This window comes from Gymnogyps californianus, chromosome 2 (genome assembly GCF_018139145.2).
Source record: "Gymnogyps californianus isolate 813 chromosome 2, ASM1813914v2, whole genome shotgun sequence".
NCBI classification, from domain to species: Eukaryota; Metazoa; Chordata; class Aves; order Accipitriformes; family Cathartidae; genus Gymnogyps; species Gymnogyps californianus.
Window position 1 is genome coordinate 99,497,493 of NC_059472.1, and position 23,685 is coordinate 99,521,177.

Genomic DNA, 23,685 nt, shown 5'->3' on the forward strand with positions numbered 1-23,685 from the left:
GGACTATAGGAATTATGCTATAAGCAATCAAATCAAGATGTTAGGACTATTTTTCTAGAATACAATGGTCAGGACATAATCTTAAGCGCCTGGAAGGTGTATGCCTGAACGCTTTATTCAGTTACCTTTTATCCAGTTAGCCAGTTTCTGGTTTTTATGAGCATCTCTGTACAGGACTTAGAGCCCTGATCAGCTGTGTTTTTAGTTCAATAGCATCAGAATAAGCAGGACATTTTATTTACCTTTTAGTATTGTCTTGCAGCCTTTCCCCCAGTTGTAGAAAGAACTGGAATCTTGTATCAGCTGCAGCCAGACTGGTATGGATTAGCAGGGAAACAGCTCAGACATTTCTTCTCTGTTGAGGACTACACAGAGTTGTAGTTAAGAGATTTAAACAAAGTATTTGAAGGATGCTGAGTTCACTTCCATTCCATCTGCACAATTCCAAAGTGGCAAGTAATGCGTATATACAATAAACAGAAGTACACTATCCTTTTTTAAGTTTTTGTTAGAACTTACACTATAAAAAATGTTTATACTTGAGAGTCACTCATCTTAAAAACGCTTCCTGACCCACATAATTAAAACTGACTGGTATATTTACATAAAAGTCACAAGGCAGTTCAAATATTTGTAGAAAATCCATCCGAAAACCCAACAAAACTTGACACAAGTAACCTTCCGCTTTTAAATGGGACTTAGAAACTTTTGATGTTTTAAATTGCAAATTAAAAAGTGTTCTTTATGCTAAGATAGTTCAGAGAAAAAAACAAAACAAAAACCGAAACCAAACCAACCTCACAGAAGATATAAAATCTTATCCTGGTGCAAGGACATACATTTCAGCAATAGCATCTTTAAAGTAGAGAAACCTGCTGAATCAGGCTTGAATAGCTTCTACCAGATGAGATAAAGACGACAACCTTGTTTCTGTATAGATTTTTTTTTTACTATACATTTAAGCAAATGTTAGATCATCAAAATTGATTTACATTTTTGTGAAAGACATTTATTGAATACAAAAAACCCCCCATTACATTCAGCCTTATTATAAATGATTACACGCAAAGAAATTCAAAAAGTGTGTGAAGATTAATAGTCTAACTGGCTGAACATTTTCAGAATTTAGATCATTTATGAACCCTTGTTTCTCAACTGTACAATAATAAAATTCAAAAAAATACGCTTTTGTCTTTCCAGCAATACTACAGTCAGAGGGATTCTGTGCTCATGGCGTTAATGGCAGCCCACACTTTGGCAACTATTAGTCTCACGATTTTAAGTGTAGGACTTCCCACATTAGCAACAAGGTGTATGGAGAACAGAAACTTAAACAACAAAATTTATGCAAAGAGTTCACTTTGATCCAAAAAGCTGTGGGCCAAAGTTCAAGACTGCAGGCTTAAAAGTACCATTGTCCACGTTGAGGCACCAAGGCTCAGGTTCAGAAGCTTTCCCATACCGAAGAGAGCTTACCCACACACGTCAGCGCTGCCCGATTCAGAAGCCCCACTGTGGATTTCCAAAGCTATTAAGCCTCCCAGCTGTACATCTTGGATACCCACTTCTGAAATGCTAGGCCATCAAGTCAAGACACTAAAGTAAAAGATTTTTTTCCAAGTGAACTTTAGAAATTTTCCTATAGCCTTTGGAGGGATTTTATTTACTATGTCAAGCCATTGAAACAAATGTATCTGTAGTCTTTGTACAAAGTTAAACGCTGAAAAGCTTAAGTATAAAACTACAGTTTAGTTTCTGTACAAGGTAAGATGGGACAAACATTGTAAAACCTCAACTCATTTGTAGTTTCATGAAACTTCTGCATACCACTTTTCATCACAGCCTCACTGCTGAACACTGACATTTCATGTCCTAAATCCTAAGATAACAAGATTAAAAAACTGATTTGCACAAAAGAAATCTGAAATAACTTTATATACACAACAGAAAGCCTTTTAAAAGTACAAAAATAACATCTATATGCCAATTAGTTACCATGCTTTGACAGTTCTCTCAGTGCCTACACATGCAAGACAGTAATCTAGATTTAGAATAATTCTGCATCTGTAGAATGTATCAGAATATAAAAAGACATGAACATGTGACTAACTCTTGTTATTTTCAGAATGGATATGTATTCAAAATATCTTCATAACCAATACTGCAATATTCCAGTCTCTGCATGTATATGTGCAGATAAGCAGCTTTCATCTTACTTGATTTTAAAATCTCCTGCAACCTAGTAATCCACACTAAAAAGCTACAATGGTTCTAATGAATCTAGTCATACAAAGCAATTCAAAATGTACAAAAACTATAAAAAAGGGAACATTTATTGCCATGCATGAAACTTAAGTATGTTCAACTAAAAACTGCATCAAATGCAGTTTTGTTTTTTTTAAAAAAAAAAAAAAGATACACAAAGCAATTTACATCAACACTCTTAACATTAGATCAGCAGAATCAGCTCTGACTAAATACCACAAGGGTAAGACACTTTCCTTTTGCTGGTGCCTATCAGATCTTCAAATCCATGGGAACATAAAACCAGGAATCTTCATTTCCCACAGTCAAATCAGATCATGAAATCAACTGAAAAGAGAAGTGTATTAGTTTTCTCCTTTCTCTCAATCCAATTACATACAGCCTCTCCTTTTGCATCAGACTATCAAGAAAATACACTAATTTTGCTATCACAAAAACCCAAGAACATCCCTACAGCAGACAAATCGCTCTTATGCCTTTGCTGATAGCGACACACGTATGCATAGCACAGACATAACTATTTCTAGATAGCCATATATCAACAGCTGCAAATGAAGCCACAAGAGAAAGGAAAGTTACTTTATTAACTCCACTAAGTGAACCTCACTTTTCTAGTTCCATTTTTAGTTTTGGGGCAAGCAAAAATAATTGAACTTCAAAATTTTTTTACATATTACCAACCACAGACTGGACAATAAACCCTTTGTCATGAGTACATTAGATCAGGCCTAATTTTCAGTGCAGCAAACTTAAAGGCAACATTGTAACTGTGCTACCAGGAGCACATACAGAGAAAAGCTATCTATCTTTATCCTCTCTTGCCTTCTCTCATTGCCAGAGCTTGCAGGTCTGCAGAGCTTATACAACCTCATGCATTGTTACCTACAAATGTATGTGGTCAGTGCATCAATTATAGTGCACCTTGCAGCCAAGGCTGTAATTTAAAGCAAATGCATGGCTTTCAGAGAGTAAGAGTCATAAAAAATTAGAGCAGCTTTAATTTTAGTTCTGCTTACCAAAGAAATCCATAAAAGTAGTAGTGGCATGCTACAAAAATAGAGTCTGAATAGAGTTCAGGTTTATCAGAGCACTAAACTTCCAATACTATACAGGAGGCTATTAAAACTAGTGTAAGAGGATGCCGTGCCACTTTCTAATAGGCTGAAGGAAAAAAAACCCAAAAAACAAAAAAACCCCAAACCAACCCAGAATGTTTTCTAAATGATAAAGTCTTTACCTCTTTGACTGTTTCTTTAATGAAGTCTTTCCTGTCAGATAAATCGTAACTAGGATAGTTTTCATACACCTAAAAAAAAAGTAAAAAAAACCAAACCAAAACAAACCTCAAATTACTTTCATTCAATGTATTACATGAATAGAAGGAGCTTAAATGAAATTAGGGCAAAAATTGGTGTGGTACTTCTAGTATTACAACTGCCAAAATGCCCTCTGTTAATTATGGGAAATGACAAGCTTATTTTCCTGTCCTTATTTTGACCACATAAATATTTAAATACATGTATTTTTTTATGTTCGGTCACTGACTAAACTGGTATTATAATTCTTCACATCAACAAATTGGAATGCCTAGCTTGCCATGTCAGGCAAATAAGAATTTTCCAATCTTTGTCTTACATGCTCTCTAAGTAGTCAGATACCTGTGCATTAGTGTAGGAAGCTAAACAGATATCAAATCCCAAGGCTTATTTATTTTTAGGTAATAAGTAAAATTGTGATCTTTTCAAGTGACTAATAGAAGAGTCAACATACTTGAGTGCTATTCTACAACTATTCTTTGGTTAACTGGGTGGGAGAGGACCAACCAAACAAAAAACAGATGCCAACACTGACAACCAATGCAGAATATTTTATTTTAGTATACCAAATTTCAGACTTCTAGAATGACTATAAACATGACAAAAAGTTTGTACAGAATATAAACATACATTTTTCTCATAAGAATAACTTCTGGTTTAATTTTCTCCAGACAACATCTTGGAAGTACCAGGAAAACAAACATGTGAGTTAACTGACTGTAGAAAATGTCAAGGTAACAGTATTGTCTGTGTTTTGGTCACTTTTCTCTCTTCCGGCCACATGGTCCCTTCCTCACACCTGTCCTGACAACAGATTCCTTGCTGAACTGATTCAACTCACTAACTCAGCTGAGAACTATTCATTTTTTGCTGATAGATGAGAGTTGACTGGACTCATAAAGAGAACATACGAAGAAGGAGAGCAAGGTGAGCAGGAGAAATGTACAGAGAGCAGGACACAACCCTCCCCTTTTGACAGTAGGAAGCTGCTGCACCGTCTCAACATCTCAAATATTTTCACTTTAATACATGGCAGTTGTTTTGGAGGTCATACTGCTACTTTCCATGTAGCTAATTTTTCTTTAGAGATTTCCCTTCTAATGTTGGGTATCAGCATTGCATATCTTAAGATTAAAGCTCTCCTTGTTATAGCTGTTAGCAAGTAAATAAATCAATGCAAAACTACTTTGTTTCTGAACCATTGTACAGAGTGCAAGCCTCCATTTCTGAAATGATGACAAAAGTCAGTTCACAGACAACCCACTGCCTAAAGAGACTGCAAAATCATATTTGCTTACCTCCTTGCAAATTTGTTTCATTGTGACCTCCTCCAAGTTTGCATTGGCCAACAAGTTCTTGACAGTCTCCTTAAGTTCTTCATCTGTGGGTGGTTTCTTCAGCTTTTTAATTAAAGGTTCATCATCTGAACTATCCTCAGACTCACTTTCTAAATAGGAAGAATAATTTGAATTGTAATAAAAGATTTTCAATTTGTCTGCTTTCTTCCTCCAAAACAGAAGCCATCAGAATTTTCCCCAAACATCTGATGTAGATGTTCTCCCTTAAAATAGACATCTTGCCAGACCTTCCATTTAAAAATGAAGCTAGTGCTATCAGTACTACATTTATTTATGAATCCGCATCATTGTTGATGAACTATCAGTTTACAAATCAATATGTACTCTAGAAAGTATTGGACAGATTAATCTATCAAACTAAAAAAAGGTTTATTACAACAATTCTAAACTGAGGTATTATGCCCCTAAAAAACATTATTTGCTTTAAAAAGGAGTTTGGATTTTTATTGTCCCCAGCAGTGCTGCGCTCTAGGATCTTGTAATTTTGCAATGCTGTATTACTGAACATGCTATCAGAAATACCACAACAACAAATGAAGAGAATCATAAAGGAAGTGAAGCAGTGCAGGATACTCCTACAATCTTTTCCAGCAGCAAAAAAATTAGACTGAACGACTCCAACATCCACTCAGTTCCTCTGCTGCCAACAAGACAAAATTCAGAGCAGATGCCAAACAATCTAGATAATGAGCTTACAGAAAGACCTACTTAACATTTTGATTTTTATACTGCAATAATACTCAAAACAGAAATGCAGGAGTAAAGAAATTATGAATATATTACATAACAAATGCAAAACACATGTACTTTTTTTTTAATGTAAATATATGTATGTTGATGACAAAATAAACACAGTCAGTCACATTAGTACTGCCAGCAGCCAATCTGAAAATACATTGAGTTCTCAGCACACTCTGCTGAGAAATAAGGCTATGAAAGAAGTTTAGCGTAGTTCTATGCTTGAGTTTAACCATTCCCTTTCTTAATACACTGACAAGCAGGGGAATTAATCTCAACTGATGTCTGTGCTACAGTATACATATGCTAATGCTGGCATTAAATGAAGTATGTTTGCAGTATGGATATATGCTGCATTAACAACTCATGCTACAATTGTGACAGAGACATGGCTGTTATCTCATAGAGTGCCAGAGAATTTAAGGTGAGAAAGGACCTCTGGAGATCATCTGGTTTAAGCTGCTACTTGGAACAGGGCCAACATGGAGCTAGTTGCTGGGGCCCCTGCCAGGTTGAGTTCTGAACATCTCCCACAACGGGGATTCCACAACTGCTCCAGGCCCCACTTCTGTGTGACCATCCTCATGGTGAAGCTTTTCTTCCGCTAACATGTACCTTCCCCGGTGGCAGCTTGTGTCTGTCACCTCCTGTCCTCTCGCTATGCACCTCTGAGCAGAGCCTGGCCCTGCCTTCCCCATACTCTCCCATTTGGTAGTTGCAGGCTGCAGTATGATCCCCCTTTATCCGTCTCTTCTTAAGGCTGAACAAGCCCCGCTCTCTCTGCCTCCCCTCCTACCTTGTGCGCTCCAGCCCCCTGGCCATCTTGGTGGCCCTCCACGGGACTCACTCCAGCATGTCCATGCCTGTCTTGCACCAGGGAGCCCAAAGCTGGACACAGCACTCCCGAGGCAGGCTCACCAGTGCTGAATAGGGGGTAATAATCACTTCGCTCAACCTGCTGGCTACACACTTGCTGAAACAGCCCAGAGTGCTGTCAGTGTTCCTTATCACAAGGGCACACTGCTGAATTGGGTTCAACTCGTCGTCTGCGAGAACCATCTGCCCCTACCCACGTCCTTTTCTGCAAAGCTGCTTAGAAAGAAACCAGTCTGTCCCCACCTGCAATGCTGCAATCTTTACACAGGTATTAAGAAACTCAGTGTATGTATACCTTTTATGCATATCGTCAGATATGAGAAAACCGATAGCAACAGGATGCATGTAGAACCCATATCTACATTAACAACACATCAAGGTGCTGAACAAAAGACATACACAGTGGGATATATACTACTGGATCAATTGTAAGATTCACATGAAGTCACCATAGAGGCACCAAAAGAATTTTGCTAATGTCCTTCCAGCAGAAGGTAGAACTAGGCTGATACTTTCAGTTTATATGGAAATAAAAAGTATATGTACATACACAACAGAAATTACATAAAGTATACCCAAACCAAGAACTTTTTTTTTAAATTACTGTTGCAAGGAACAGCACATCAAGTAGCAAGCCAACAATTCACCAAATTCTATTTTCTTTCACAGTTAGGTGCAAAAGCTTGCTTTCTAATCAGCATGGCAGTTATGCTACAAGACAACATATGATGAGAGATTTAAAGCATTTACCTTTTCTAGAACTGTTCTGATTTTTTTTAGTAGTGCTGCTATCTGCCTTCTTGACATTTGCACCCTTCACAGCTTTCTTGGTTTTGGAAGTCATCTTTTTAGATTTTTCTCTTTTAGATGCTTTTCTAGGGGGCTATAAAGAAGAAAAACAGAAGATTAAAACAATGGTTTCTACCTGAACAATCCGTACCCCTTTTCCACAATGGAAATTATCCTTTCTGTCAATACAAACTAAATCAGCAAATTTAATTACTATATTTTACTAGCAATTTCTAGCCCTATACCATCAGGGGAATATGTCCACAAAGAGTATTCCTACATTCTTTTAAATTTCAGATTGTCCTTCTACATGGACTCTTAAGCTCAAAGAGCTAGAACTTTTTGATGATACTAGTAGTTTGGTTGTGCTACAACTTTCCATTCATAATTTCTTATAATTAGCTTATAAAATCACTTTAAAGATGTTCCTTTAAAAAAGGACATGGTATGTTTTATTCAATTACTTCTAGATGCTATAGCTCTCTAAGACTACACGCAGCTAATTCTTTTTGCGCTAGTTGAGAGCTACAGTAGCTAATCCACAATTTGGCCAATTATTGTGACTAGTAAACCCAAAAAATTATTGCATTAAGTTAACATCAACAGAAGAAATTGGGAACATAAATACATACAGTATACACATATCAGTGCGCTGCATTTTTGGCACAAATTAAATGCGTGCTTAACACACAAAATCTTTAGGTAGTACTTCTGACAAGGCTGAAAACTTTCCTCACAGAAACAAACATGGAACATTGACCAGGAATAAACCATACTTCAGAGAAAGAACATCATGAAACAAAACAAATTAACTAACAGTAGTTACTAAATTCATAATTCTAATTTATATTTAAAATGGCAGTGTAGTCAACTGAGCAAACTATCACATCTAAACAATTAAGATTAGTTCATATAACTTTTAACTGCTTCTCCCATTAGTACCTGGTGCAACTCATGAAACTAGTATTTAATAAACCAGATTACATTTATTTATATTGGCTTGCTCAGTTATAGTTGCACTCGCTCTGCAGTGTTAAATGAAGGATAAAGACTTTCACTGTTGAAATTAAAAAATGTTTGTAACTTCTAACTTTTCAGCTTTTGAGTTTCTGGTAAAGCTCCATCACCAGCTACAAAGTCAGATGTTAAACCTGGCACTCAAATTTCAGTTTTTTATAAAATTATGCTCCCCCAGCACACAAAAATATTTCAGATATCTTTTGCTTCCAGGTAACTGTAAGGTTTTTGTTTGTTTGTATTTTTGGAAGAAAGAGTTGCAAGAGAGACATGTAACTCTGAGGACAATCTACTCCAGCCTCTCCATGCCTAAGATTCCAGCAGAGCTGGGGCAGCAAAGCTACCTAACACTGCCTATATCCTTCCACCTGCAGTATGTTAAAGGGTGTCATAAGCCTAACTTTTTTTTTTTTTAAATGCTGCAATCTTAAAGCTGTACAAATGCAGACATTTTCCATTTCACCATTTCCTAATATTCAAACTAATTTGACATACTAGTGTTTTTGTAATAATTAAGCTTTTACTCCATGCAAGTCAACTTCAGTTTCTGAAGACTTCAGCCTACTCAGCTATTGCTTGGCAGTCATATCTAACTCCTACCTTCTGAAAGAAGGCAAAGACAACCCAGTTAGATCAATGCGGTTTACTGTGAGTTTTTTTTGTTTGTTGGATTTTTTTGTTTGTTTGGGGGTTTTGTTGTTTTTGTTTTTTTTTAAATAACTGAGTTATTGAAAAATTTTCTAAAAGACACTCCTGCCTCTGACAGCAATATTCCTCTCCTCACAGTAGGAAGACTGTTTTGCTGAAGAGATGAACAAATATAAAATTAACTTCTAGTATTTCAGCCCTCTTTCAATTTGCCGTTTGTGGGGAAAGAAAAAGGCAAACTAAGAATTAAGTTTGTTTCATGGAGGCATAGGGAACTTCCTTGAACCATCTTTTTAAATTAGAACCAACACCTATCAAAATGACAGTGACAAAACATTGACTAATTGCTGTTTGTTGCAGGGCTCTCATTAAGGCTAAAAAGGCAGTCCCATCTAAATCAAAATACAGGATAAGATGAAGCCTGTAGCTCCTTTTCATTTCTTTTTTCCAGGCTTCAGGCATATGGACAAATCAGTGTACACTTTGTACACAAATCAGCTGTACACTTGTACTGGCCCTCCATGTTTTGTGTCTATTCTGTGACCAAGTACAGGGCTGAAAGGGAATGCACAGGGAAAGCTATTTTGCATTTAAATACAAAGTTCGTCTCATTTCTCTCCTCCTATGCAAAGCTAAAAGAAGCTTCAAAGAAAACAGAGAAGAACAGAAAATACAGTGAGATGAGAACACTTTGGAGATTGCAGGGATCTTTGTAAGGCTGCTTACTATATTGCTCACTTTATCTTTGCAATCCAAGACACAGAACCCTAGAACAGAAATTAGGACATAAAATCCAGAAGAAATATGGAACCAAGACCCAAAACCAATGCAGCCAGGCAGGTCAGGGAGCTCTACTGAATTCAAAGTTAAGTCCTAGGTATCCAATCAAACCCTACACAGAAAAAAAAAGATAGATATTGGGAATTTTTATGAAATTACAATAAAGTCATCACAAGATGATACAAGAAATGCAATCAATTATGTTTGAAATCCTGGCTGCCCCAAAATGACATATAGCAAATGGTTTTAAGGTGCATATACACATCCAAGAATCAGAACCTTTGCCTTTTATCTTATTGATTCTCTAACTTTAATGCACTAAAAAATTATGAAAATCTCTTATAAATTGCAGATGTGTTCCCTTTTCTTTCAAACCATTCATTCAGTTAAACATCACTTACCCCCCAACTCTGCATGTTCCAAGAACGACCAATTGCTTACAACCACATAATGACAAACTGCAGACAAATGTTTTTAGCCCTATGTTGAAAAACAAACAAGAAACCTCATTACCTCATCTTCACTTTCTTTTTCTTCTGAAGAGTCATCCTTTTCCTTCTTTTCATCTTCTTCACTACTGGATTCATCTGACAAGATCTCTGGGCACTTGGTGCGTTTTGCTTTTCTTGTTGTTCCAGTGCTACTGCGTTCTTTTTTGCCACCTTTGCTTGGCGTTTTTTTGGACTTTGGCAATGGCTGAGATACAGGGATGTGTGTAATCCAAGTAGGAATACAAAAGTGAATTTTAAAAATATAAATCCCTTCAAATCACATGAAAGAACAGTAAACAAATATAGAGGTCTCAGTCTTGATAACAAAACCCAGGACTATTTTATGTACTACACTTAAGCCATAACATTTTGCAGTAAGCAGAAATTCATTACAGAGATGGAGCTGAGTAAAATGAAATTTCAGTTCTAAGCTAAGCACCCCTTCCACTCCCCTAACCAAACAAATCTTCAAAGGTTGGGGGTTAGGGAAGGGAAGCAAGAAAGAACAAGCTAGAAGGAACCTTTTACTTACCTATGCCCTCCCAACCCATAAAAGCAAGCTTTTTCTTCTGGTAACGAATGAGCTGACAACTCTTCAGAAGACTTAAAGACAGGAATTCTGTCATGTCTTACGCAAAACTGCATTTTGTTGTCACTCAGGACCAGTGTCCCTAAGGCAGCATGCAGACTCCTTGTTCACATCACTTACCAGTGTTTGCTGGGAATAAATTTAATTTCCTGAGCAACAGTCTAACTATTTAAGTACTGCTCTTAGATTAGAAACGGAAAGTCCAAGAAGATTAATAATAGAGTTTAGTAGTCTTGGCAGCTGAATCTAGTGCACTAGCATATACTAGTTAAAGCAAGTTTTCCCAGCCTTGCAACAAATTCCATTTTGTGACGACCAAATGTGATTACATACACTTGCCAACTTGTAGCATACCCAGGTAACATCTGACAGCTTATTTTCCTGTCCATTCACCCACAAAGCAGAAGCTACCTATAGTATTGGGGTATGGATCTCTCTAATTAGCTTCATGTGTTGATCACATACACTTCTGTGCACTAACAGTGTGCAATGGGTGCACTTACATGTTAGCATATAGTTTCTATCTAAGTCCTCACCCCATTATGGATGCCTGCAGGAATAGAGCTACTCTCTTTCAAGAAGCCATTGCTACTTCAGTAAGTTAGAACAGTAATTGTATCACCACTGGTAACAAGCAAAATAATAAGCAACAGAGACAGCTGCATTTTTCATCAGAACAGAGCCATTAAAGCAAGCATCTCACCTTGCCTGAAGATTTTGGGTGCATTAAGAAGTTTAAGATTCTGGTTACCAGCTCACTATTAACTCCTGATCTTTCCAAGTCGAGAACTTCACAGATACTTTTCAACATTGCATTTCTAAATCTAGAGAGAAAAAAAAAAAAGAAAAAAGATTCAGTATCACATCCTAAACAATCAGTCAACATTTGACTGCTAGAAGCTGCTGTTTTGTGTCTGCAACCTGACGATAGACATGAATATATACACTTAACTACGTTTCCAGTCTTATCGATAGTTAAGCAAAGAACCACCACCATATTACATAAAGCAAAATAAAACAAAATTCCCAAATCCACATGTGTAAAGTAAGATATATAAAAAAAATTTATAAAATCTTAGTAAAAAAAAAAAAATCTTCTGCAGAATCTCTCCTAATCTACCACATTGGAAAGAATCAATCTTGGAAAATAAATCCAGTGGGTACAAGACTTGAACTCTAAGGGGGCAGGGAGTCTCCCTGTATTTTCTCTGGTTCCTTACCCCTTTACGGAAGTACCTCTGATGAAGACAGAAGGTTAAGAGAAACTCTGACATCCACCCCCTTTACTCCAAAAGGATCTTGAACCAATTGTCCCACTTTATCATTTGTCCCAACGGTATTGAAAAAAGTGGAAAGAAAGAGTCAAATCCTGTGAGGGTATGACATCAGATTGCAAGCTTAATGAGATTTTAAAAACAAAACAAACCCCTACTTATTCTACCTGTTACCTCCCTTCAAATGCTTATGCTTTCCTCTTCACTCATTTTCTACAATGCTGCCTGAAAAGTGGATTTCATTGTCTGACCATTTTTCACAAGTTTAATAGTTATTTCTGGTAATCAAAGGAAACTTATTTTTCATTGTTTATTTAAAAAGTCAGTACAACTACTTCATGGTGGCCTACAACTTCTCTAAAGTAGCATTTAATTTCAGACTGTCCCTTTAAACTCACAGACTTTCAATGGGGCAGAACAACTTTGTTCCCCCATGTTTTAGGGCATGGGAACAGGAAATCTTAACTGGTTTGGCACATCTCCCTGCCTCAAAGTATAGTTCATCCACCATCCTTACAACGATGAAGTAAAATCTTTCAATCATTTTTCTAGACAAGGTTATAAAAAAAATGTGCAATCTTAACATGTGGAGAGCCTTCCTGTTTAGCTTTTGGGGATACACTGAATACTTGTAAGGTATTCCTGCAGAATCAAAAGTCAGTCTCTTGCATTTTAAAAGCCAATAATACTACAGAGTTAAAACCACTTAACTTGCTAACAGATTTAAAAACTGCATGGCATTGAAGTTTTTGTTTCAGACTTACAAGAATTTAGGATTTTATGGTTCTACTGCTGCTTTAACTAAAATTCCTTATGACTTGTGTTACACATGGCATTTGTCCTTGTATTTTAACTTGGGCTAGAACTAATATATACAAAGAATAAATATCACCTCCCAAATCCTTTCATATTTTTAATGCTTTGAAGGTACATCTGCAGGTAACAGCAAACATAATGTACTAAGTATTAAAATGCAGTTCAAGTGTGAAATAAACAAGTGCACACAAGTTTTGAGTCAGTAACTTCCATAGCAAGTAGTTTTGACTTACAAAAGCCAAGAACTCTAATCCACACAGCAACCTCAACCCTCATTCTTTTTAGTTTATAACCTGAACAGTAAGATTCTGCAAAATAAATTTTGTCCTTTGTTCATCTTGTTCAATGCTGTTAAAACATGATGACATGCAAGTGTACAGTGCGGGCAGAAATCAACCACATAGTCAGAATAAATTAATAATCTAATCAGCAGTGTTTCATACATAGCTATGAACAGCAGCAGGAGTTACCACAGCAATACAAGCACACAGGGCTCAGTACCTTGATATCAGAGTGACAATGCAACCAGTTTTCAGAATATTTGCTGAAGACTGAAGGGTAACAAAACTTAACTAGCAGTTCTTTCATATGGAAAATACAAAAAAAAAAAGCGCAAAAATACTTTATTTTGTGACCTTTTGTGGATAAGGGGAAACATTATCCAATTAAACCTGTGGGAAACGGTCAAAACTCCCATTCCAAGACATAGAAAACTGCATATCTGAGGAAGGAAGATTTGCAAATTCTAAATCTGGAAGCCTTCCCACTATCAACAAACTGACGCTAAAAAAACCGATTTAGAATCAATGTGTAGAAGTTATTAGTTCTTTCATTTGTTACAACTAGCTGCACAAATATGCAAGGGCATTTTTAAACCCTTTCAGTCCAGTCAAAACCAAACTGCAGCAGCTTCTCCTGTTAATAGATAAACAGCTTATGTTGGGAGACAGTAAAAAAGGAAAAAAAAAGAAGGAAAATAAAAGATTTGTTAGACCAGTTGCTACAGCATTTCTAGGAATAAGACTGTATGTTTTAATATACAATAAAGCAGAAATGGCTTTGATTCTGAAGGAGGAAGGTTTTGAGGCATAGAAGGATGCAAGTTTGCACCATGAATAGAGCACAATGTATTCACAACACTATGCTTGCCCTGGGGAAATAATGTTTTCCTCTCACTTGGCAGAAGAATCTGCTAGTTAAAATGCAATAGTTAAAGTCAGGACTATAGGAATTGTGAATAAAACGTTCACAATTTAACTCTTTTTAATACATTTCAAGTTGTCTTAAGAGACCAGTTAGTGTGATTAAAATGAGCTCAGAAACAGATCAGAGTGCTCTAGGAAACAGCCACTCAGCTTAAAGTTTAAATTTAATCTGAAGTAAAATTTTGAAAATAAAAAGGAGTGTATAGCATGAGTCAAGCTATGTTAAGTAGCAATAGAGATCATTACTTTTTTAACATTTCTTCCTTCTTTTTGTATTGGTCACTTCCTTTTTCAAATGGGAACCCGCTGAACTGACCCACATTCTTCTTTAGGGAAGCAACCTAGAACAGAACACACAGATTACTTTGCATTGCAAGGAGTTTAAAAGATTTCATCCAATTACATTTGTTAACTTTTCATACAAGAAAAATCTATTCTAGCATTTAGGTTTCTGTTGACAAAAAGTTATACCCTTTAAGTTACAACCTACATGGATTATGCCTTTATTTATCTCAAGACATTCAAACTACAACAATTAAGTTCTTTTGACCTTGGTATTTTTAATTCCTTTTAATAACTTACTAGGTAAAATCACCTGCCATTTCAAGCTTGTTTAGAACGTACTGCATGATTATTTACAGGTTTGCACAACTATGATATATAAAGCCTGTTGCATGCTTTGTACCACGTAATTTGTTATAGAACAGTGAATTTTATTTTTACTGCATAATCTGCTAAAGCAGATTTGCTTTACTTGCTTTTCTAAAGTCTTACATAGGACCATGATTGTACTTTTGAACCTTTTCTTTAGCATGACCAATTCTTGCATTTACATACCACCCAATTTACAACTTCTACCATTATACCTGCAGTCTGAACAGGGTTGAAGTTTCATGGCAACAGGTCTTATAATGGGAAAATTGCTCCCATCGAGATTCCAAAAATATTAAGTTCTTTGTTTTCGCTCCATCTCCTTTTACCAAAAAAGAAGTTAAAAAACATCCCCGAACCTTTCATTCTTCTGAGATCTTTTTAACACTATCAAGAATGATTGGAACTCACTTTCAATAGTTCTACAAATTTTGTTCCTGGTGTTTCTCCATTAGTTTATAATTTTACCAAAGCTAAGCTCCTTTTCCAAAGAGAATTATCTTTGTCCAGCACCTAAAGAAAATTTGCAGATGGTATTGGTATGTTTTGTTAAAAATGTTAATTACGATCCAAAGCACATACAGAACGTGCATATAAGACAACATCTGAACTTCATCATATTAAACAGCATTCTGAGTTCCCTACAATTCTGATTAAATACAGTTTTGGATGAAACCATACTGATATATTTCCAAGCAAATAAATATATTCTCGTATCTTTGGACTCAAACCACTGGGACGCTGCAGCAATCCAGCTGGACTTTCCAACAAGTCTATGTCCAAAAGACTAAATGTGGGAGAGCAGAGCAAAGGGGGGGTGGAATTGCAACCAAATAAGTGGTGTGGGAGGGAAGAGAGAGTGCTGTATTTCAGCAGAGGTTGTGTCTAATTAGTATGATTTAGGAGTGTTAAGTATCAATTTACAATTATATCATTTGCACATAATTATGAAACTGCGAATAGTTGAGTGTCTATTAGTTGATTAGATTATTTATTATTGATTACTAAATCAATTATTAATAAAACAGTGTCATTGAGTTGTTAGTTTCTTAGTAGTGTGTTGCATAATCAATAAACAATACAGTCTCTTAAATCAGTTACGTCTCATATCTGCAATCTAAAGTGGGAAAGATGGACTCTGAGGTAATGGTATCCCAGTACCTCCACCCAAATACGGTAGAAAAGTGTTACTGTTTTCATGAAGGGTAAATGGATGCAGTTTGACGACTTCCACAGTAAAGCCAGTTAAATCAGAAAGTTACATGGTTCTGTCATCGTACCTTTCTTATCAAACAATTAAATTCTACTGCAAGACAATCCAAAAGTTTGCAAAACTCTGTATGCACCGAGTCAGAAATTCTCTAGTCTGGTTTATTGCCACACTGAATAAGCAGCATAATTCACTAGGTTTTAATGGATATATACTGTTCTTTTTCTGAACACTTGAGGCAACAGATCTTTCTTTGCCATTTAAACAAGCATTGCATTTGCAGCAGTGGTCTGAGATATTACAGCTAGCATGCATCTGTACTAGTACTATTCAGTTCCTGGTTTCCGTGCTAGCTGTTCAAGTTTCCAAAATACACAGAGAGATTAAAAACAAATTCCTATAAATATGGTATGTGTATTGAAATAGTAAAATTTAATCTGCCTTAATTTCTCTAAATCCATTTTACCTCTATTAGCAAGGAAAATGGGTCATATTTACTCTGAAATTTAAGGCACAATCACTGATACATAAAGGGCTCCAGGAAAGATTTGCTATTATATTTTCTTTAAGTTCCATCCTTAAATACAAAAGCGAGCATATCAGTTTTTAACTAATATTTTAATTGTCTTAGATAAATGTGACAAAAATCACTATTAAGATTTTACATATAATGTAGTTTTATTTTCTACTGCTTTGTGCAAACTAAAGGAGAAAATTACTAGGTAAGTAGCAATGGATTAAAACCAACTAACAGGTTTTAAATATAAAAGAAATAGAAGTACTAAGAAAAAGCTACGTTAGACAAAATAACTACATGGAGTATTTTGACTATAATCCACACGTCAGCAGCTTTTAGCATGTGAATCAAATTATTTCCAAGTCGTCCTCATAAGGTAAACCACCCCTCCCCCCATTAAAAAAAAAAAAAAGATTTAAAAAAAATCTATATTCAAGCAGACTTACAATTCAGTATACCTTTCCATAGGATTTTTATAGGGAGAGTAGTTTACAGGAGTTAGAAAAATTATGGGCTTACTTAACTGGTCCTGCAATATTAATTTTCTAAGTAGTTTGTAAATGACACTGAAGAAGTAGATCCACATGTGCAAATGTAAAAAACTATACTACAAACATTTTCACTATGCATGAGAACTAACAGATATACAAGATTGATTTTAAGTTCTTACAGTGCCTGGCCTGTTGTAGAGGAGTTTGTGCAGGTTCCTAAGTTCGTCTGTCTTCTTTTTACTCAGAAAGAATTGTATCCTTTCAATTTCACAGAGTTTTTGTCCTTTTCCTGAAACAGTTAAAATCAATTATGCTATTCATCACATTTATATTTATCTATGCATTTATAACTTTAGATATCTAATGTTTTTTAAAAAAGCAAATAAGTTATTTCAGAATAGCATCAGACATTATAATAGGTCAAACATTAAGCAGACCTTTTCCTATCAATTAGGCAATTGATCTTCCTTACTTGATACTACCTAGACCAGGGTACAAGGACTTGGCATTTCTTTTTATTCTAGCTGCTCTGCCTTTGTTGGTGGTGGTTAGGTACTGAAGATCCTATTCCAGGTAAGTTTAAACATTATATAACTTTTATGGTTTAAATTGATGCTACAGAATAAAAGAAGGTTTTCATATAATAGCCTTACTATTTTAAAATGGATCAGGACTCTTAAGTTAGGTCTCATCTACAACAAATGAATAATTTGATCTTTTAAGAGGTTTCATTATCATTCCCAACACAATTCTTATGTGAGAGGACAAGCTTACCTGGTGTAATTGTAAAAGGTTCCTTTTGCAACGAAGACACTTGCATGGTCAGTCGGTCTACCTTCTTTTTCTCCCTTTTTCCTTCAACAATGAGACTCTTTTCTGCAAAAGACAGCTTCCTTAAACACAGTATTTTTCACTACATGAGCAGATTCAACTGTAGTGACAGGCAATACAACACTGAACCTTTGAAATGGCAAACCAAAAGTGGATAGTGATGTAACCAGGTACTGTGACACTTTCAAACCTTTGGCTAATAGGTCAATGGGATTCTATGGAGCTGTATACATATAACTGGAGGAGTCTCTAGTTCTTCACCACCATCCTGTATCCAACTTAACCTTGAAGACAAGACCGGGCATTTCCTAAAGGGAACTTCACCCCACGATAGAGATTGCAGGGCTAAGCATTTTCAGAAACCCATCCTTCTCTCCCTTCACTGCCTTTCTGAGGTACAGAACTGACGTTGTTTGCATAGCCTCCTTCTGGGATGCCACAGCCCCTACACGCACAGCTCCACTTCAGTGCTCTCAGGGAGAATACTACCACCAGATAGGCAAAAGGAGAGTCCAGCATGCCTGCAGACACTTTCTCTTCCTGCTACTGGACTGGAGGACCCACACGTATCAGCAGGAGAGGCGGAAGCACAAGCACAGTGGGACTGTACTACACCTCACAGGGCTATGCAGTGTGGCACTCTGCAGGGCACAATACGAGTGTCACAAATACTACAAGAATACTATTCCCAGTAATTCTGGTACTGCTTAGTAATGAATACATTTAGATTGTTTTAGGTATACATTGCACATCACTACTTTAATGATACCACATCAGGAGAAAAACCCAAAGCTTCACCTAAACATTTCATACTAAAATACTCGTCCTCAAATCAAACTATCCTTAGCGCTAAACAGATGGGCTACCCTGGCTTTAACATCTGAAAGCAGCTTCAAAATCTGTATGAACATAATCAAAACTGGATATGTATCTGCTGAAAACAGAGCAAAACATACTTGTGTGTACACAAGAAACAGTTGTTTCTAAAAGTCTAATTGTAATTACTCTATTGCTTCCCAAACAGTATAATCTCTTCTTTCTACTACCTTTCCTAAAGACAAACTTCAGCTCTTTTAAGAATCCAAGACCATCAGTGACTTGGTTTTCACTGTGCCATACTGCACCTCTACTTCCATGGATGCTTTCATTTGCAAAACAGGTGCCTAGAGATTTCACAATGGAAATTAACATTTTTGCATAGTAGTTCCTTCATCACATCTTGTATTCCTTGACTACCCTCTTCAATTACATGCCACAACACAAAACCTGCCTTGCTTGCTCATCCTATGATATCACCACAGTTTTTATTGACAAAATTAGTCAAATGGAATATCCCCCCTCCAATATAATTAAATTTTGGTACCCAGTAAATTAATTCACAGTAGTTAAGCAAAGACATCTGTATTGTTTCCAAAGCAACTGCACAGTTTTTTCAAGTTTCTCTCTTTTGTGAACATGGATCCCTTCAGAGTGTTACTGGCAAAAAAGAATTCTTTTTTGGATATGCATTTTTATACAAATAATTTGATAAAGGACGCTACCTCTTATAATCATCTAGAAGTTTATACAACAACAACAAAAAACCCCCTAGTGTAGGAATCCAGGATGCTGGCAATTCCTTCAATCTTTCCTGAGGAACATCAGCATTGCTGTTTCTAGTGTTGCCTGTTGTAGTCTACTGGGAAGCAATTTATGACCCATGAGATAGATGTACCATGGGATCTCCTGAACAATAATTGTACAATTAGCTGAGATCGCAGGAGACTGCATTCAGTAAGCTTGGCATTTTTTAAAGGACAACTTATTCAGTGGAAAAACAAGCACCCTTTTCTTCCTCCTCCTCTTCTTCCTCTTCTTCATCTTCATCACTTTCCTCAGCTTTGTTTTCAGTTTCAGGTTGTTTCTCATCTGCTTTTTCAGACGACATTGTATCTTCTTTTGATGAAACAACAGAAGACATGGTGTATGGTTCTGTAAAAAGCAGTCAGGGAAACCATCATCAATATAGCATTATACATGAAAAATACAGGAATTTTGCTTTTAAAAAAAATCTTCTTGTACAGTAGAAGTAATGCCATAGTGCTTGTATTGTGATTGTTCACATTCTTTAAGACACCAAAGTATTCTGCATACACACAATACATAAAATTTTTCAGGAGGAGTTGTCATCCATTCTGCAACTAGCCTGGTTAAGAACAGTTTAAAAGGTTATAAATTCTTTCCACACACAACTCTTCAAGCTTGCTTTGTGAAGCACTCGGAAACACGCACTCAAAGCAGCTGATGCTGTTATCTATTAAGAACTGTAATGTTTTAAGATATCACAATTTTAGTTCACCGTATTATAAACTGAATAGTTATGCCTGATTGCGGTTAGCTATGCATACAAGTTTCCTAATAAGTTAAACAAGCTACATATTTAGATGGGAAATGGGAACAGAAAAATAAAAAATAAAAGTTATGAGCAATTTGGAAAAAAATAATGCTGCTTTCAGAATTCAAATAGCTGCGACATCTTAGGGCTTGAAAATGCTTTTTGGTTTTAATCTGCAGTTCTACAACAAAAAAGAACAAATGCTTCATACTTAGCCTATTTAAAAGGAGTCTTTTCTTAGCATTTGAAGTGGCTTAAACGTTAACTTTAAAATTAAAACAACTCACTTTGGCAAATACTATTTCCCTACTGACAGAGAATGTCTATCTAACAAAAGGAAGACAACCATATCTGTTCATTTTAGAAAAATTCTAGCTTTCAAAATCTTTCACTGTTTACAGATCTGGAACAAATTACAGCATCAGTTGTCTAAGCCCTTGTGGAAAAAATATCACATGATTAACCATTTTCTTTTTCCGATATTAAAGCCAATATTATCTGCAAGAGGTCAGACTCAATAAACAACAACGCAATCAACTGCTTATATGTAATATTAGCAGGTGCCAGAGCACAGCAACACTCCAAATGACAAAAAACATGAGTTATATTACCAGTAGTAAAGGGAAAAAGAAAGTTTACTACTCTTTGCTAAATCACTGGGGAAAAAAAATAAAAATCTCTTTCAGGGTATTACTACCAGTATTTAATCTGCCATGGAAAAGTAATCTGACTTTTTCACGATATTACTCTCTGAATTTTACTTGTCCGCACAAGTGAAAAAGCAAGTGAAGTACTACAAGTTGTCTTTCCTTCCCCTTTCAATGGGAGCAGAAGGGGAACAGGAAAGTTAAGAGACTTTGTAGCTTTTCAGCAACGAGGTGCGTGAGGACGACTTCCTTAGGGAAAAAGGGTACTTGGGATCCATCTTTAGGAAGACTTAAGTCGGGGGTATTTTCGGCCGGGAGAGGGTATCTCGGAAGCCGCCTCGAGAAGGACACTCGTGCATAACAGCACCTCCCACCCTCGTCCAGGACTTTTCAGACACGGACTCGCCACCTGTCCCCTTCCCGACTTGCGAGCCGGAGGCCGGGGAAAGCGACGACGATGGGTAGCGCCCGGAGGAGCCGGCGGCCAAGGAGAAGGGCAGCGGGGGCAGCGGCGAGAGCCATCCCCCTCCCCGAACTAGCAGGCAGCGAGATCGTTCCGCCCCGCTCCCGCCGCCGGGCCACAGGGCAGGACCGAGCGCCCAGGAAACACTTCAGGCGGAAAACACAGCCCGCCGCCCCGCGGAGGCCTAGGAGGGAGGCGTCCCTCGCGGCGCCGGTGGGTCGGCGACAAGCGTTCCCGGCACACGGCGTCCCCTCGGCGGCGCAGCGGCCCCGTTTCATTTCCCCTCGTCACTCCCCTCCCCGCCTCACTGGGCCGCCCCGCCCGGCCCGGCCCGGCCCGCCCGCGGCGAGGTGGAAAGGGGAGAGGCGGGAGCGCGCTCTCGGGCGCCGTTATGGCCATGGCGGCAGGACCCACCTCAGCTCGAGCCCCGGCTTCTGGCTCCTTCCTCGGGCGCGGCTGCGGCAGCAGCTGGAGGCGACAGTTACCGGAGGAGGGAGAGGGCGGGGGAGGGGGCGGGGCCGGGCGCCCTGGCGCACAGCGACACACACACACCCCCACGAGGCACGCGCTCCGCGTCCCGCGGCCGGTCGGTCGGTCGGTCACACTCACTCACTCTCTCTCTCTCCCCCGGAATCAACAAGGTTTTCAAAATGGCGGGTTCTCGGACGGGGAGAAGGAAGCGGGAAGGCGGCGGCCAATCAGCGCCCGCAGCCCGGCCGGCGCGGGGAGGCGGCCGCAGGGGAGGGGAGGGTGCGCGCGCGCGCGCGCGCGCAGGGAGGGCTGTTGTGGCGGGGGGGGTGCGCGTAACGTGCGCCCGCTGGCCGGTGCCGTCTGCGGTGACGTCAGGCCGCGCGCGGCGGGGGGAGGTAGGGCGCGCCTCTGTGAGGGCCGTTGCCTCCGCTGAGGTGGGGAGGGGAGGGGAGCGGAGCGGAGCGGAGCAGGGCACGGGGGTGTATGAGGGGCCGCCGCTCCCGTTCTCGCCGCCACCGGCGCTTTGTCGGCTCGTGGCTCTCGGCGGGTACTGGTTCAAAGCGCCCTTTCCCTCCCGTGCACCCTTGCGGTCCTGTCCCCTTCGTCCCCGTGCGGGCGGGAAGGGCTTGGCGGTCCCGCTTTACTGTAACGGGCGCGTCTCCCTCCGGCTGCGGGTGCTGGAGAAGCGTAGGGTGGCGACCGCGGTGCTGACAGGCTGAGGGGTTGTGGCCAACGGAAGAAAACGGCCGTTGAAGTAGGAGCCGGGGCTGAAAAGTGAGGTCTCCTCCTTACCCCTGTAAAATGTGGGGGTCACAGGCGGCCCCCGAAGGAGCAAAGGCCCGGTCCCACTCCCCGTGCTGTGGCCTGCCAGAGTTTAAGAGATAATGTTCAAACCAGAGAGGAGGCCTGGCTGGGCTTAACGTGGCTTCAGGAGTCAGGAGTATTCAGAAAATATGCTGGAGGAGGAAGTAGCCCGAACTAGCCAGTGCCGCTGACTGTCTCGAAGCCACGTTGTACTGACAGCAGCTTTTTGGCTAGTGTGAGTAGCTGCAGGTAGGTGGCTCTTACTTTGGGAGGGACCAGGTAAAGGGGTAAGAAGAGAGAGGAAAAGAGAAAAACGTCACACTGATGTGAATTGTTAATCTTAGGCGTGTGTAAAGCATAGTCATGTAGAATTGGTAATAAAACTACGAAATATGTGTAATATAAATACTACAAAATAATAGAATCTGGAATAGGAAAATACTTAGGAAATACTGCAATTCATATACTGTGTACAAAAGGAAAGTCTGGGGAGTGTATATTAATCACCGCCCAATTTAGGCAACAGAGATGCAGATTCCTTTTTTTAAAGTTTTCAAAGCTGGTGCAATCACAGATGGTGATGGTCTTAAAAGGGAAAATGTAAATTATTTACCAACAATACATAATTAGACAAGCCTGAAGTTAACACACAATAAGGAGACAAAAATATCTCATCATTAAGCCATGGGCTACACAAATGGCACAAGACAGATGTTTGAAGACAACAGACTATGTCCTATAAGATGAATAGGTTTGGATTAGTTCAGAATCATGACAGAAGACATCCAAAGGATATGCTTCAGGTTGTGATGATAAATTAGACCATCATTTTGTAAAGAGGGACGTGTTTACCCAATCGAGATGATTTACCTAATTAAACTACCTATGTTAATGTCCTACACATATCACATTAGAGCTGCATCTTGAGGAGAAATAGAAGATAATGGCTTCATTGATCCTTTTAGTGAAAACATCACTTTAGTAGCAGGCAGACCCTTAAACATAGACTGAATCCAGTATTTTAGGAACTGATATACTCAGTGCAAGTAAATTGCATTTTGTCA

The 23,685-nt window shown here is 38.5% G+C and overlaps 1 protein-coding gene across 2 annotated transcripts; it reads right to left on the reverse strand.

The window, feature by feature from the left end:
• Positions 1-930: 930 nt before the first annotated feature.
• Positions 931-21,909, reverse strand: DEK (DEK proto-oncogene). 2 transcript variants are annotated; one of them, XM_050891300.1, is made up of 11 exons: positions 21,761-21,909; positions 19,687-19,833; positions 17,806-17,907; positions 17,211-17,320; positions 14,409-14,503; positions 11,571-11,691; positions 10,301-10,483; positions 7,304-7,436; positions 4,880-5,028; positions 3,503-3,571; positions 931-2,592 (listed from the first exon to the last, which is right to left on the reverse strand). In XM_050891300.1, exons 2-11 carry the CDS (start codon positions 19,820-19,822, stop codon positions 2,581-2,583), a joined length of 1,110 nt encoding a protein of 369 aa, XP_050747257.1. In that variant the 5' UTR covers positions 19,823-19,833; positions 21,761-21,909; the 3' UTR covers positions 931-2,580. The 2 variants fall into 2 exon arrangements, with proteins under 2 accessions (XP_050747257.1, XP_050747258.1); XM_050891301.1 differs by lacking the exon at positions 931-2,592 and adding an exon at positions 2,628-2,635 and having other exon boundaries at positions 3,502-3,571.
• Positions 21,910-23,685: the final 1,776 nt, after the last annotated feature.

Excerpts from the sequence above, each read along its gene's own strand:
- DEK (XM_050891300.1), bottom strand. The coding sequence starts at position 19,822 with ATGTCTTCTGTTGTTTCATCAAAAGAAGATACAATGTCGTCTGAAAAA. Across the intron at positions 11,692-14,408 it reads AAGGAAGAAATGTTAAAAAA|ATTTAGAAATGCAATGTTGA; the intron begins GTAATGATCTCT and ends TTTTCTCTCTAG. Across the intron at positions 5,029-7,303 it reads TCAGAACAGTTCTAGAAAAG|AAAGTGAGTCTGAGGATAGT; the intron begins GTAAATGCTTTA and ends CTTCCTATTTAG.